This window comes from Syngnathus leptorhynchus, chromosome 2 (genome assembly GCF_054491065.1).
Source record: "Syngnathus leptorhynchus isolate UIUO chromosome 2, UIUO_Slep, whole genome shotgun sequence".
NCBI lineage: Eukaryota > Metazoa > Chordata > Actinopteri > Syngnathiformes > Syngnathidae > Syngnathus > Syngnathus leptorhynchus.
In genome coordinates, this window is record NC_141196.1 from 11,336,819 (window position 1) to 11,354,224 (window position 17,406).

General features: G+C 43.3%; 1 protein-coding gene across 2 annotated transcripts; it reads left to right on the forward strand.

Annotated features, from left to right (window-relative positions):
• The first annotated feature begins 678 nt into the window (after positions 1-678).
• Positions 679-16,105, forward strand: synpo (synaptopodin). Of its 2 annotated transcripts, none has more exons than XM_085906148.1 (4): positions 679-786; positions 5,424-6,571; positions 9,851-11,859; positions 13,458-16,105. In XM_085906148.1, the coding sequence occupies exons 2-4, from the start codon at positions 6,409-6,411 to the stop codon at positions 14,718-14,720; spliced, it is 3,435 nt and encodes a 1,144-aa protein (XP_085762274.1). In that variant the 5' UTR covers positions 679-786; positions 5,424-6,408; the 3' UTR covers positions 14,721-16,105. The 2 variants fall into 2 exon arrangements, with proteins under 2 accessions (XP_085762274.1, XP_085762273.1); XM_085906147.1 differs by lacking the exon at positions 679-786 and adding an exon at positions 3,020-3,142.
• The last annotated feature ends 1,301 nt before the right edge of the window (positions 16,106-17,406 follow it).

The following is a 17,406-nucleotide window of genomic DNA, read 5'->3' on the forward strand; positions in this document are numbered from 1 at the left end:
ACACCAAAGCACATCTGCCCTTCACAGAGTCACGCCACCACACCAGAAAAGTCAAACACCGAGGGAGAAGCAGAAGAAGGAAAAGCAGATGCCACCACTAATGGCTGCTCCGGGATGCATAGGGATCGAAAAACATGTCAGGTTGGGTCAAAATGGGGAAACACACACTGAAAAGGTCATGAAGAGACAGCAATTGAGGGGGAAATTAGGAAAACAGTCTAAAGAGGAACCGTCCATTCATTTTTTGATCTTGAAGAGACGCATGGTACAACATTTGGAATTCCAAACCTCGGAGCCTTGAGAAACATGTTAACAGCTACATCCCCGTGTCGCCCTCGAGTAGGATCAGAAGAGGAAAAATGATAAAGTAGAGCGAAAACCGATCTGCAAAGACACGTGTGAGTAAGGCGAAGGGATGGAAAAGATAAGTTGAGAAAAATACAGTGAGGATGAGTGGAAGCAGGAGGAAAGATGTGTTGGCAGAAGGAGAAGAAGCGGCAGAGATGTTACTTGAGAAGCCTTGAGGTGATGGATTGTGTGAGCACCTTGCTGAGACTATCCATCAGGTAAGCAATAGTGGAAGGGGAAAAAGTTCAGACGTAAAAATCACCGGTAAGACCCTTTCAATCAAAACTGATAAGACTTCATATTTCTGTGTTAAAATTCCTCATGTGAGGAAGCAGGAGGAAAGATGTGTTGGCAGAAGGAGAAGAAGCGGCAGAGATGTTACTTGAGAAGCCTTGAGGTGATGGATTGTGTGAGCACCTTGCTGAGACCATCCATCAGGTAAGCAATAGTGGAAGGGGAAAAAGTTCAGACGTAAAAATCACCGGTAAGACCCTTTCAATCAAAACTGATAAGACTACATATTTCTGTGTTAAAAATCCTCATGTGACAGCCAGCCAATGGGAGTTTGGCGCCAATCATTGAAGCAGACATACCAGAAAAAATAGTTTCTGAGTACATTTTGATGCCCATGGGCAAACCATGGGCACAGCTACATGATGACTGTGTATACTACAGTACGATATACTCAAAAGTCAAGCAATGGCAAATAAAAAGGCACAATTGAGTCAATTAAGCTCATGAAAATCTTGCTTTTTATTGAACTCAATTTATTCCTGCATATATTATTGTGTTAAGCAAGGTTGCATATATATGCACATTTGATGTCATGCCTGTGGATGGTATTATAAACCACGGCATCTCGGCAGACCACCCGATCACCAAATTAACATGATAAAACAATTGGCTTTTGTACAGCGCACATCTGTCCTGATAGCTTTTCCTCATATACGAACTTGGCGTATAGGACCATAAGGCCATAGGGCTGATTAGACAAAGTGGTGGAAACATTTTTCTCATTTCGGTTTTTACAAGGTGGCAATGTGGGCGAGTAAAAATATCATCCATATGTCCATTTGCACGATGAAGCAACTGATCCAATATTCCTGCTATATCTATTGAAGCCTGTCTCAAATCCTTCCAGAACCACAGCAAGAAGAAATCAACTTGAAAGTTGGCTTATCCAACATCTGGAGGGCAATTAAGATGTTACTGCTCAAGCCTTTAAGAATTATTTCCACATTGTGGCTTCAACACCAACGTACATTTCCAGATTCACCATCCATCCATCCGTTAAATTCCACCGCGGAGCTCCTGGTTTATTGTACCATTCGTCTATGTATCGATTGAAAGCATAACTGTAAAAGTGTATCACATCAGCAGATGGTGCAGTTTGAGTTACGGGTTCCATAAATAATAGAAGTGCTCAATCGGGATCAACATGCATAAATTGATGTTCTTGGACAGAGATGTCAAAGTATCTGTTGTTGTGGAGTTGTATTTTTTTTACATTTTTACCAACACACTGAAAGATCCTATTCAGTGAATTCAAATCTTACTTTTTGAAGGTAATTGTTGAAACTGCACAAAGACTGTGAACTATGCGAGCGCTTCAACGTTAAACTGTTCAAGTATTCCCAGATTTTTAAGGGGGCGTGGCTAAATCTGGGCCTACTTGGGTTGCCCCTCCCTCTATAAAAACTGAAATTTTCATTCGGTGGATTAAGGTTAAAATGGACTGCAAACATCTGTCAGTTATTGTTCAGATTACTGAGAATGCAAACTAAAAAATCGTGTGGCTCACCGGGCATTTGTTTTTCATGACAACGACGCATCTGTTTGGAATTATCCCTACGGCTGCCCTGTTTTTGGGTTAATGTTAACATAAATAAAGTAATCCGACTCGGAATTTCACGCACCAGTTACTGACTACAGTTCTATCATATGCCGCTTGAAGTATTGCCTCCAGCCATATACAGTACACTCTTTGAAATGGTCATTAACGTACTTAGCAATGTATATGTCAGTATGCGTTGAGTGCTTTTGGACAAAATGATTATGACAATCCCTCACTGTGGGAGAACAGATAAGCATCAAAGTGTGGGAGTCATGAGGATTGCAACAGTTCTATTTTCCCAAATAAAGTCAAGGTCACTGCCGGTTTCCAACATAATCTTCCGAAATACCATACCTAGGAATGGAGTTTCCTACTTGGTGGATTTTGTGTTTGCTGCTGGAATATATGATCTGGCTTTTACTCACTGTGCATGTATATTGTGGCAAGAAAGGATCACACAATTGATGTGTTCTTTTTTTCCTCCCCAGAAACTTTGTTTACATTTATTCTGCTTGTTTGGCTCTTGGCTGAAAAGTGGGTCAAAAACTAAAAACAGGGAAGGAGGGAGGGTAGAAAAGAGTTGGGGCCTATATACTGCTCAGCATCTTCATGTTGAATATGAAAATATATAATAGCATAATGTGTTCAGTATGCAAGCTTGAAGAAACCATATGAAAAAGATCCCAGACAAAGAGCCTTCTGTGTTCCAGCTGACCCTCCACCCCGCCCCATCCATCGTCTGTTTCATGAGTGAGGCGGGAGGGGGGGGGGGGGGGGGGTGTTTGCAGAGTCATATAGGAACTGAAAAAGGGGGCAGTCTCCTCTGCTGCTGCCTCACACAGACTGACCCCGGCACAGTACAGGTGAGCTGCAGTGAGTGGGAACAGCACACTCCCGCAGCAAGGAATACTGCTGCTGCAGATCAAATCACCTGCAGACTATTCCATTTATCTTCAGGGGGTAAGTTGCAATCTTTGTTTAGAGAGTGCCGACAAGCGGCTAATTGAAACAAAGGAGAGAAAGTTTGGAGGAGACGGCAAACATCTGGGGGGCCGGTTATACCCTCATTGGGGACTTGCAGGGTTCTTTGTCTTGTACTGTGGCTCTGCAATCCAGAACGGTCTGGGATGATAAAGTATGTTACATTAGGGGAATTTTTTATTTATTTATTTATTTATTTATTTACTTACTTGCTCACTTACTTACTTGCTTACTTGCTTGCTTGCTTGCTTGCTTGCTTACTTACTTACTTACTTACTTACTTACTTACTTACTTACTTACTTACTTACTTACATTTTTACCCTGAGAAATCTTATATCATTTTCGAACTAAGATAGATTACAAATGATATTGCAATATATATTAATTTCATACACCCTAATTAGTATATTTAAAATATAGTATTGTCATTTTCATTCTCTTTCTTTGCTGACGGTCAGTGAGCAATCACAGGACTTGACTGCTTCAAAGTATTTCTTTTTCAATATTATAGTTTCATGACACGTTACAAAGCATCGCTATAGTACTGATAAGACTTATTTTCGAAATGTGTTTTACTCCTTTGATGTCTAACAGTTTTCAGGTCATGGTGCCTCCCTCTTGGCACTGGAACATAGACATTACCCCTCAAGTGTCAATCTATGTTGCTTGAACTCTCCCACTTGTGGAAGAGGGGAGCGAAATGTGCGGGAAACAACACCTATGCTGCACCCCCTCCTCCCCATTATTTCCTGAAAATAAAATCAAATACTTTTGGCAAGATACATGATATTCATTGGAACACTGCCAATTTTTAGATGTCAGTCATCACCTAGCACAAGCTGAGGCATGTTGACCATCACGCCCCCCCCCCCCCCCCCCCCCACAGGAGTTATGAACCAGGAATGCCAGTTTTGGAGTCCAACCAAAACTCATTCCTCAGTTTGCCAAGAAGGCATTGAATTGCTTACTGTTTGTGTGAGGTCAAACAAAATCTTTCAGCATTTTTAACTCAAACCTTTTAGAGGGCTGCACATGTTCAGTGTGCAGGTAAATACAGTGAAATATAGCAGACACACAGTAGCCCCCCTGAGGGTGTCAATTGTGTGGAAATCGAGGCCTTCTCATGAACTTATTGAGTGATACACCTTCAAGGCTTAGAGTAGTTCCGACGACGCAGATCACGTATCCCGCATGCGTGCACATTAGAAGACTGATTACAGTTTATATGGCTGTCTACATTAGGATGCATCATTCACTGACAATGAACAGGAGCGCTGTGATTATACCCTAAAGTGGCCTCGGGGGGCCCAGACTGTAAATGATATCCCTACCTGTAATCACGGAGGTCACTGAGTGGTGCAGAGAAGCGAAGGAGTTGCGCTTGAGCAGCGCAGGTGGGCACGGTGGTGTAGCTTTTGAAGTCCAAAGTAATGGGTGGCTAGATAACGGGAAAGGAGGGGAGATGACATCAGATGTCAAATATGAAAAGCGCAAACAGTACAATTAGTTGGGTGTGCATTTCTCACCAGAGCTTTGAAGCAATGCCATAGCGGGGGCTATTAGAGAACATAGATGGACATGAGAATGTTGGGGAATGACGAAAAAGAAAAAAGATAATGTCAGTCTTCCAATGATATCCAGATCTGTGAGACGGGCGAGACTCAAAGAGCTGTTGTCAGAAAGGCTAAACAGTGCCGGCCTTCATCTGCTCTCACTCATCCCCATCACGTCACCAAGCCAAATTGTGGAGGCTTTTTGTTGCCGGGTATCGTTTTGTTTTGACTGTCTTCAAGGTTATGACTCTGCTCGCATATGTCCGACTGCTTTTCCTTATGAATACACCGCCATCATCAAGGGTTGTGATGCACTTGCAAAAAAAACAACAACATCGGAAAGGCATTTAGTCATGATAATGATTCTGTGAAAATGTGTTACTATGGTGATTCATTCATGTGCAAAAACAAGGATCTTCAAGGAGAGTCAGATTAAGAGCACATTGGTTGAAAATTTGGTCAAGGTAAGTCTATACATTGAATGAGACTCTTTTGTGACTATGGCCTGTACAAATAAACCTAATTTTGAAACAGCGTGACTGCTTTTTCGACATTTCTTTAGCTTGAAAATTCCATGAAATCTCAGTTTATTTTCTCTAGCTCAACACCTTAAAAGTAGATTGGCAGAAGGCGATCGATTTTATCTCGTTGATGCTCGGCCAAGGGCTCCATCAGATCTATAAACCATTCCTTTCTTGTTTTGCAGGTTACCTTGGAGAGGACATAACGCTGCCTTTTTGCACTTAAGTACCAGATTCCCTTCAGAAAGACTTTGAGTCGGAGCCAAAACGAGGTCACGAAAACTAAAACATTTGCCGGGAAAAAAATACAAACAAAGTAAAGACAGACCCAAACAGTTGCCGACCACAGTGTAACCCAAATCATGATGATGGCTTCCTTTATTGCTTTTTAGTGTTAATGTCAGTTACGACACGCAAGCCCTGTCATCCAGTGGAAAAAAAAAATAGCAGTCTTCTATAAACACTTTGTTTGGCTCTCATATATGAAAAAAAGTATGAGACTATTGAAAAGCTTCAGTGCAGAGCCGTCTTTGGAATGACCTTTGCTGTGTGACATGTTATTTCTCACATGCACCAAACAGCAGGAAACTGCCATAAGAGCAGCTCCCTTTTCATGTCACACTGGAGTTATGATCGCCAAGATAAAGAGCAGATCTTTTCGCTGAAAGAAAAATAATCTGGGGGCCGGAGATTTGGATGAAGACAGAGAGAATGCTTTGGTGACTGAAATAGATGTGGAGGAAGAGCAACGTCTGGGAAAAGAAAAGAAAAAGGAGTATTAGAGAAAACTGGGCTGTTTCCTCGGCTCTCCATGCCAGAATTGTGCAATTTTTGTGTGGCAGTCGTCCAGCGGGACTCATTTGGGGAACGTTGCCAAGGCCCGAGAGGGAGGTCCACTTAGATAGAGAATTATACTTGATGAAGACAAAAGCCAGAGCACACTTCTTTTTGACATTTTTCATTCCACTACAAGAAAACACTTGGAAGCATTTGTGCTGAAAGCAGGACCGTGGCCAATAGTAGCCAATTGGAAAACTGAGCTACTTTCCTTCACACGTTTTTTGTTTTTCTTGCTTTTCTCCAGTAAGGAGTAAAGCTTCAACAGGAAGTTTCAATCCAACTGGGACACAACACTTCCATAAAAGACTGTGATTTTAACTTGGAGTTACAATGGAGATGGAGAAAGGACACATATCTTTGCGTCGAGGAGTGAGCTGGAGTCCAGGAGGATTGACTAAATCTATCCAGGCGGCGCAAAGCACCACTGTGGAGGAGTGCAAGGCGACACATGAAATGACTAGACTCAACACGGAACAGATGAGCAGCAAAACAAGTGAGTGTTTGTGTGCTTTCTCTCCTCACTTGACGAGAAGTGTCTTTGAATATGGTTATGGTGTGTGTGTGTGTTGGGGGGGGGGGCTTAAAGGAAAAAGGTCTGGAAGGCAAAACGTCCAAACCAAAAAGGTTCCACCTTCTGTGTAACTGGAGAAGGCAAAACGCTCTACGAAACATCTGTTTCCATACAACTAAAATTCACACAAGCCCGTCAGCAATGGAAATGTAATCAATAAAATGTACAGCGCAGCGAGTGACAGCCATGTCCGACTAAGCCCCTATTAAATAAACATTGCGTTGTCAAAAATCATTATTAGTGGAAAACATTGAATCATAATTTGAGTCAAGAACAATTCAGTGGGAAGACATTGGATTAGGTACACTCGGGATCCAATTCAAGATCTTGCAACAATTTTGGGAATAATGACTTTCTTTCTTTGTGCGCTACCTAATATTGTGGTCTGCTATAGAGATCACCAAATACATCACGGCTTAAGAAACAGCTTGATGTTGGCTTACACCTCTGCAAAGACCTTTGACACAGAAACACTATCGGGTTTGGTTTTAACCTCTGGGCTCTTCTCTTATCCTCCCACGGGATTCACCTGGAGTTTAGATCACATTCAGTCCAGGAGATCCCAGGACCTTTTTTAATCCTGGCCTTTCCAAATCGCTTCTCACAAGAACCACTGGGACCAGTGGCTGTCATCCCGCTCAGCCCGCAGCCAGTGCTTGACGAAAGATAACATCCGACAGGGTAATCTGACCTTTGATACGCAAAATGCAGGGTTAGCCCTCTGACTTGAACCCCCCCGTTGTATGGGAGTTTTCGATCCCATGGAGGGGGGAAGGGGGCCGATAGCAGAGGGATGAGGTCGTGAAATTGGACGTGGTGAGAGAAAGTGGGCGTGGACCATTTGATATCATGGCTCAGGGCTTTGAGTTTTGTCTTCGCTGCAGGACAGGAAATTCCTATCCCAGCCACGGCAGGTTGGAGTTTATGCCCAGAGGGTTCAAAGAGGCCAGGCACTCAGGGAGAGTGCGTAATCAACACACAGACGGACAGGGAGGGTAGCGGGGGTCAGCCACTGGGGCTCGGCGCTCTCTCTGGACTAATCCGTATGCACATAAACCGGAGTATCTCCCTTTCCAACGAGGGTCAAACACTTTTCGGCTGTCATTCGACATTAGACGAAGATAAGCCGCTCACAGACTGGTGGCTTCTCTTGAATTGTCAGAACAAAAGGCAGAGCTGACATCCAGAGTTTGTCCACAGAAGCCATAAGCTCTGCTGAGGTTTTTTTTCTTTCTGTATTTATTTTTAAGAAACGAAGCCGTATTAAAAGTAGAGCGACAGAGCCGCAGGCAGGCAGGCAGGCAGGCAGGCAGGCAGGCAGGCAGGCAGGCAGGCAGGCAGGCAGGCAGGCAGGCAGGCAGGCAGGCAGGCAGGCAGGCAGGCAGGCAGGCAGGCAGGCAGGCAGGCAGGCAGGCAGGCAGGCAGGCAGGCAGGCAGGCAGGCAGGCAGGCAGGCAGGAAGACAGGCGGCGCAGGCTCCAGCTGCAGACACCCTCCCACTCTGTGTGCTGCTGGACTTGCTAAGAAAAGGAAATTGGAGCTTGTGCCACACTACAGAAAGGGAAAGGGGTGTGTGAGGCCAGCAGACGCAGTACTGTGGAAAACTCCTTGGGACGTACAAAGCGGCAGAGCTCTCAATGTGACAGGGGAAGGTAAGACAGTCAATACGCCACAGTAGGATAGTCGGTACAAACTTGCAGGAAAGTCTTTTGTTGATTTGAAACTTTGACTTGTCACGTTTTGTTAACTTTTGCTACTTTTGATGACATGTATCTTCCGTAACCAGTTTTTGATGTAAGTACTGGAACTCAATTGTTTAAATGTAAAAAGTATTTGAAATGAAACGCTCTGTTTCATTGTTGTCAACTTTTTAATCACTGTCATCATGGTAGATGAATTAACTTAGATTGATTTGGATAACAAACAAACCAAAAAAAATTTTTTGTCACGAGCGACCAGGGAGACTTGCGTTTATTTTGAGACGCTGTCGATGATGTGAATATCATATGCCTGGATTTGCACCTGTATGTTACCTGATAACTAATCTGGCTCCCACTAGAGGCAAATGTTTACAGTCAAGACATTTCATTTCAAGCTTCACTGCTCTGGTACAGTCCCTGGGCCAAAATTATTCAAAGATAGAGTCTAATAAAAGTCATTTTGGGGACACGCAACAGACAGCCTTTAAAAGAGAGTTCAAATCTTAATCAACCGTATGAAGACATTTATACTATTTCAAATTCAATCATAAACGGATTTCACATTTTATATTCTTGATCACTCAAGGGCATTTAACTTGGACGAATCAATTACAAATGCATATAGTGCACTCAGTTTTAGTCAGTGACAATAAAAGCTATAAATGACATGCATTATAGCAATCTGTAATTATTTTGGAACGACACATAATTACTTTAAATAATGTAGCTGTCTGAATAAATCAATGTACGGAACAAAGAATGAGTCACGCTTCCTCCAGTTGCCATGGGAACCTCCTGAAGAGACATGATATTTCTTCCGCCGGACAGAATTACATGAATGAAATGAATGATGTGTAACGTGTGGCCGGAACCAGTAATTATCCTTCGACTTCACGTTATTATGCCGTTTGGGAGGTCGGTTAATAATGTGCAACTCAAATGATACTTTCCTGTACTTTTCCTTTTTGTTTTAAAATAAGACTACATTCATTTCTAGTGTTTAACAACTGAGGTTTTTGAATGTGTTGCACTAAGAAAGCAGTCATGTTGGAAGTTTAAGCAGGGGGTTTTCTCCACAGTGGAAGAATGCTCAGGGAGGGACTTGACCAGATTGCAGAGGAAATAACTCTGCTGCTTGGAATGGAACTCTTAAGCTCAGAAAACAAACCATAATTTTAAGCAGAGGCATGCTGAATACTATAATTTTTTTAAGCAGCACAAAGCAGATGGACACCACTAGCTTTTAAATTCCGGTCAATAAAGTTAAACTTGTGGTTTGTTTGAAATCAGTTGATCGTTACTTTCTTCCGTTCTGTTCTTCAAAGCACTCCAATGAGATTCAATTCGGTGGTTAGGGAGTCCGTGTGTCTTTGTTTCAATTTTCGAGAAGGAACACTGAGTTCAAGCAAGTCGTCGTGATTTACCATAAATCCAAACAAGATGACCTACATTTTTCTTCAACTAACCAAAGCGGCCCTTTACTTTTTCTTTCCCTCTGACAGATCTATCCAGGAGTGTCAGCTTATCTGAGAAGGAGCTAAAAGAGGCCCGCCAGAGAAGCCACATCATTGCAGCTCAACTCACCGTCCCTTCCAGCTCCAGTTCCAGAGGCGTGCAACTCTTCAACCGGCGCAAGCAGAGGGTCAGCGCCTTTACACTGGAAAGCGGTGGCGTGTGCTCAAAGGAGGACAAAAGTGGCAACGTGAAAGCCAACCCGTCATGTAGCAAACCAACATGGGCAGAGAGAAGTCGTGAGGAAAAGGACAAAGACTTGAACTACGAGAATTGCACTAGCGGCCCTCTATTTGTGCCTATCGGGAGTATACCGGCAACAAGTGATAACATGGAGGAACAAGGCAACCGCCATGTCAAAGACGAGGTCACTGAGCCCAGTGATATCCAAGAAAGACATTTCCTCCCCGTAAAGGAAATAGATGAGCAGGAGGAGGAAGAACAAGATCCCATCTACAAAGAACTTGAAGGCAAAGTCGTGGATGAGCTTCCACCCGAGAGAGAGAATACAAATCCGATCGCAATGAGTCTCATGGAGAGAGAGGCGGCCATGAATGGAGATCATCCGGCATCAGCTCCTCTTAAAAAGCTTTCGAATGGCTGCCATGGGCCTCCGACGACTGCTGTGTCTATCTCGAAGCAGACCACCATCATCAATCGAACCGCCAGGCCGTTTTTCTCACCGCTGACAGTGCAGTCTCAAGAGGCGGCGAGTCCTATCACGGACAACCTCCCTTCTCGTTCCGCTTTCAGCGCTCCCCAGCCAGAGGTGGTTTCACCTCCGCCTCCCCCGGCATATCCCACACCTCCTCTACCGGCCTTCACCGACAAGCCTCCAAAAAGCCATTACATCAGTTCACCTGTTGCGTCTAACACTAACTGTCCACCACACGCTGCCTTTACTGCATCTCAGAGTGCCACTTCACCCCTTCCTCATTACGGACCCCCAACAGCGCCAAAGCCCTCTACCTTCGTTCCTCAGTTTTGTTCAGGGAGGACGTCAGCGCCACCAATCAAAACGGGATTACTTGAGGATAGTGCTGCCAAGCGTCCAACGAAAAAGCCAATGTTCACTTTTAAAGAGAAGAAGGTTGTATCGCCAAACCCTGAGCTTCTTTCTATGGTGCAAGGGGTGGATGAAAAGAAGAAGCATCGGCATAGATCTGTGCCTGATCCCGCATCTGAGGAGGAGTTATTAGCTCTGGGTGCAGAAGCGTCCAATTTCCTTGCCAAAGAGGATGACAGGGCTGAAGAAGTCAAAGCCCCAGAGTGGACCTCTTGTCTTAAGAGCTCCAGAACCTATACACGAGTGGAACACAAACCAGAACAGAGCCTGAATGATACATCGGGAAAAGGCGCAGAGCTTTTTGCCAAGCGCAGGTCCAGAATGGAGAACTACGTCATTGAGAATCAGAAGGCAGGTCATCATATTAGATCTCCTTCTCCAACAATGTCTTTGCCACCATCTTGGGTTTACCCATCCAATATGCCGGGTAGGGTCAAAGCTATTGCGAAAAACTCGGACATGTGCGCCCAACTTGCACAAAACATGATAGCCCAACAAAGTGCAAAGCCAAAACCAAGACAAACGGCACCAGCGAGACAAGTTCAAGAGCCACCTCCTCTTGAGAATGGTTGCTCCAAGATAGAGATGGACCTCTCAAGACACCGACCCTACCAGCTAAATTCATCCCTCTTCATCCTTAAGCCAGTCAAAGACCCGCTGAGTACCCTTCCGAAAGGAGCACCTCAGTCCAAGAACGAAATGACTTTTACTCGACAGACTTCCTTACCTAACAACCCTGCCACTCTCTTTCGCACCCAGTCTCAATCTCCCCAGCTTCCGGTCGGCTCCATCACAAGAGTAGAGTATCCAGAAAATCCGTCTTGCGGAAAGACATCAGCTGCTTTTTCTCCAGCCCATGTGCCATCTCATCGGCTGGGGATTCAGGCACCAAGGCCGAGATTTTCTGCCAAGAAAGCGGGGATTGAAGCACAGGTGTGGAGGCCTTTTATCTTTTAAGATCATTGACGTGGTGATTGCTAAACTTTATTTGTCATAAAATGCGAATCCTTTTCCTTATATCTGCACCTTGCTGTGTTTTCTTCATCTTCCTCTTCCTTTTGCTTCCCTTAAGCTCCTTTTAAAATGAAATTACCGACGTGACATATTCACATAACATAAACGCCAAATTATTCCTTACGGGTGAAAACAAAAAGGGCAATTTGAATTAAAGTTGCTGATTTCATCAGGTAACACCTGAGGGATTAACCTGAGTTCAAATAAAACTGTGTTAACATGATCAGATGAGTTTTCATGCCCAATGCTGCAAGGCACTTTAGCACCCAAACGCCTCCATCTCGAGTAGCTCAATAAAATGAAGAACAACGTTGCTTTCCTTCTTCCACACGGTGTGTTTTAGTTATTTGAGGAGCAGGGTGATGCTGTTACAAAGCACTTTGACAGATGTGGCATCTGCTTTATGAGCTGCTATTTGCAATTTAATGCTGCTCGCTGAAGTGGAAATGCAGCCATAGAATTCCTTTTATGTCTTTCTATCTGGAGAGTAATTTGCTCTTCTCACCACCATTTTTTACTCCAAATGTTGCTGAATACTTCGATTCTTTGATGTTTACCATCTGCAGAGTGCGCGCTAATTCGCTTCCAGGACCCGTATCAACTTTATTTTCATGATTTCAAGCAGCAATTCCAGAATGGTTTGTTCAAAGGAAATAATCAGTCATTGGTATTTTTTTTTTCCCCTGGGAGTTTGCATGTCTGTTTCACTTCCTAAACCTTCATTCACGTTCTGTTCTAATTGTGTTTTAGGTGAATTACTTCTTCTCTGATTAAAGCTTTATGCGTTCACTTGTCTGTGACCTCCTCCTCCTTTTTCTAATTTCATATTTTACTTTCACTTTTAATGAATGTGCAACTTTCCTGGCATTCTTGCCGACACTGCAAAACCTTGCTCATCCTAAATAAATAATGACTGATAATTTTGCATATATAAATGTCGACACAAGCATATTTCACCACATGATGGATTGAATAATATTTTGCCAGTTTCTTCAATATCTGTTACACACTGAGAATGCAAATTACGTTACTCGTCATGAAGGGATCAGAAATTTTAAGAACTCAATTTCTAAAAAAAAAAACCTCGGGGGGAGAAGTCTTCACATTATTGAATGGAGATGATGCGATAGTATTTGATAATGTTTATTGGGTGCTTACATGTTGTCCGGCCAAGTAACTTCAAATCCCTGCCTGCAAAGGCCATGCGTATTCACAGTAACCTGAGAATGCCATATAAAACTAGGTCGACATGGGCTATTGGCTAGGCGTAGTGGCACAAACAAATGCGGGGGATTAAAATTCATAGCTATGACCTTAATGCCGCTGCGATTATGATAAATATTATTTACGTTGACGAGAATCCCCGTATTTAAAAAGGCATGTGTAATTTCCCGTGCATCTCTTTCGGAGCTATTAATGAACAACATAAAGTATATGCCACTGCCAAGTTGGCCAGCCGTTGTATATTTTACGAAGGATTGTAGAGTATAAAGCTTATATTTGTTGTGGTCCAACAGAGTCCAAGGGAACCCTCCGCAACCGAAGCAGCCAGTGCGACTCGGCTGGGTCTTACAAGGAAGTTCAGCAGCCCCGACTGTCTTGCCGGTGCAACGTGGATGTCCGGTCTTCAAACACAGCGTCCCCCCTCAACCATCTCCGTTCGATCGGTCACATCACCTGTTCCTTTTTCAAGGGTTACAAGAAGCCAATCTCCTATGAGCAGCCAAAATATTCAGCTTTCCACAGTTTCGTCAGCTTCCGGAACCAGGCCGCCACAGACCTCTACATCCACATCTCCATGCTCGCCACCTTGGGGTTCAAGATGCCAATCCCCAACGGCATCCCAGAATATCCAATCATCCACCCATTCCTCCGGTCATGATTTCAGATTCCAAACTTCCCATTCCTCTCGTTCGCTACCATGGAGTTCAAGGTGCCAGTCCCCGGCGGTCAGTTCGCAATCGACACATGCTTTGCATATTTCGTCGAAAACGTCCACAAACACCTCCCCGATCTCTCCACCTTGGGGATCAAGATGCCAGTCTCCCATGGTGAGCACGAGTACCGAGAAGTCCACCCTCTCCTCACTTTCTTCTTCCAGACCATTTCAAACATCCACAACTGCATCTCATCGTTCTCCTCCTTGGAGTCCAAGGTGTCAATCACCAATGGTAATCCAGACTTCCGCTATTTCTACTTCCAAACTTTCCAAACCACCAACGACCACTTCTCCCGTCTCGCCACCTTGGGGCTCACGTTCCCAGTCTCCTGCACTTTCTCATACTAGTTTGTCTTTCCCTTCTGCTCACCGTCTGTCCATCTCCTCTGCTTCTTCTCCTGTTCCCCCACCCAAGGACATTCGCTGCATGTCCCCAATCAACAATAACGTCAAGTCAAAGGCTAACCATCGAATGCTGGCAAAGAACATAATCAATGCAGCCAAACGTAAGAACAGCCCCTCGCCGGGTGCGTTGAGCGCTCATAGCTTACCCATCTCGCCTGTGGGATATTCCCACCATGGCTATGACTGCAAACCATTCCAGTCACAACCGCTGGGGGGGCAGTCGCCCACCTTCACCAGTCCTCCTCCAACCCCAACACAGCAGATCTGCTCCCCCGTGAGGCTCTACAACACGCGTTCCCTAACTGACTCTGATGCGTCCATTGAGTCCGAGGACTCGGGCCTGCGGTTGCCTGGCATGCATTCATACAACACCTGTCCCCGCGGTTGGGGCGGCAGTCTGAGGGTGAAGAAAAGCACCATCTCCACCGACCTGTGAGCTTGCGAGCGACAACCCGGGGTTACGTTGAGACATCTCAAAGCAACAAAATTCCTGATTGATAATCCAATTAGTATCCGATTGTGACTAATGGCCTTACAGTGACAAGAACAAGCTTTTTGCATCAACAATTGTGGTAGCTTGTACGCTTCCGGCATACTAAAAGGACCCATTAACCAAAGATTTTTTTTTTTCACTTCACTTTGAATGAATGTTATACTTAACAGTCTCACAAGGAGCATACCTAAGCTTTCCTAGCTCATTAGGAATGATTGATCATTACTTTTTGAATTTTACAATCGTTGTGTACTGTTCAAAACAACATTCCTACTTTATGAATGACCACATGGATTATTATGCTCCTAATACTATGCAGCACAGTGGTAATCACTAATCACACTATCACACATGACAGCAGTGTATGTCTATTATAATCCAAGGGAAATTGCCATGCATAGTGCAATACTCAGTATAACATAGTGTACATACTGTATGTTGCTTTTTATTGCATTTGCTGAAGTGAATGTAAACTTAACAGAGACAGAAAAGAGAGTAGAGGGTATGTGATATGGCATTAGTCATTCATTCAAAGAATGTTTGAGAGCTTTTAATTGCTGGTGCAAATGAAAGGACTTTAGAATGGATGGGCATTTGACCAAACTTCTTAAATTCATTGTTATTTTGTTTCTTTATTTGATAGGGGTGAGAAAACCTCTCTGAATGTTTTGGACCCCTTTCTGTGCCATTGGCATATTGGACCGATTTTAATGCTACCTGAAGGACTTTGCTTGTATGAATGTAGTTCAACTTTAATGTAATGTTGACTCCCTCCCCAATTTGCTGATAAACCAATTTTTAGTGTTACATCTATGAATATGCGGGAGAAAGGATTGTTAAAATGTATTTTGAACGCGTTCCCGTTCATATTTGATAAGTTGCTTTTTCTCGACAGCTTGATTTGCAAGTTTTGTTTCATTCCTAAGCAAAACGAAGCGATTTCAGTCTGGATTGTCTCAAAATAGCGCTTTGTGCAATTCACTTAGTTGCCAAAATGGATGTAAGTGGCCGTGGCCTTCAAATCAACAGCGTGGATCCGAAAAGCGATCTTGCCCCACCATACGTCAGCAAACACAGCACATCAACTGAGTTTTTTTTGAGAGGCACGGACACCTGCTTGGTGTTGACCTTCAGCAGGATTAAACCCGTCGCCGTCAATGGATTGGTTTCAGTAGGACTCTGGACAGGCCAACCATTCCTGACACATTTCATTTGGACTTTGGCGAGCATTTCTTTTTGGAGGGCTCTGTGATTATGCAATTGCATTTTTACACAACTAACATTCCATACTTGCATGATGTCTGGAAATGTTTGAATAATAAAGTGTTGACACACAAGTAAAGCCTTGTAAAATTATTTCTCTCCACAAGACTATTTGTAGGAAAAATCCCACTATCGACTGTAACTTAAGATAGACTACAACAAATTCATGGCATGTCAATGTATTTTATTAACTTCTGCCTTTAAGACATTTATTACAAAGTTGTGTGTCTTACTGCATACTTCAGGTAGTTAATTCAATCAAATCTGGTCCATTACAAGCTCTAAAGGCCTTTGATATAGCCCCTTAATAATTATCTAATAAATCAGCTAGGAATAATTGGACACAGATGAAAACCTGCAATGTGCCACTATCAGTTAGCCAAATAGGAATATAATGAGCGATGGGGCATCCAACAAATTGACCTCACACCTGCTGGCATTCATTTTAATTTGAAAGTTGTTTACGTACTTTGTGAAAGGTGCTTTGCCAAAATGTCAGCAGCCTCCAAGGTCCAAATTCACATTCATCTCAGGATTCCGAGACTGCCATCTGTAGGACTTGAGATAGAAGTTCAAATGACCTAACGCTTCCAGATAAAATTGTTGTGCCACTAGCGCCTTGGGTCGTATACCAGTATACGTGTACAATATGATTAGATCCCTCATAATTTTTTAAAATAATTTTACAGTTGTTATCGGCAAATGTTTTGATTGTTTTGTGGTTATAGTTTGCAGTGGCGTTGAGCTGCACTGCATCATACACATATATCAAGATTAGTTCTTTAATTGTGATTTATTAGTCAAGATTTGATCAGTATTTATTGACTTCCCTAAATCCCTAGATATAGAAAAAATATGCAAGAACCTCTTTGTATAATTGGCTGATCCTTCCATTTTCTATTTCGCTTGTCTTTATGAATTACAACAATTTATATCCCACCCAAGTTTTACATCACACCAGGAGCACAATGTGGATTTTTCTGTGTCTTCTCAATCCTTAATACAAACTGGAAGAAAAGGAAATAATAATTTCAAAGTGAGCATCTCATTTGAGACACAAGAGGCCGCTCTTGAGGTCAAAAAGGCTAAAACGAGGTCAGTGTTCTCATTTTAACAGTCAGGAATACCAGCCATCTCCTGCAGACTTTCTGCAGTATATTCAAATTCTTAGTTTCCTTTTTCTCTCTGGGCAGTCTTGGCCAGGCCTTCACTGTTCACTCTACCTTGTTTGTTGTCTTGCATTCTGTATTTTTGTCTTCAGTAAGTGAAGAGCATGGTGTTATGTCTTTATGGATAAAGTCACTGCTCACTTGGACATTGAGGAATATTCTTTGACAACAACAACAAAAGTTTCTTTACACAATAA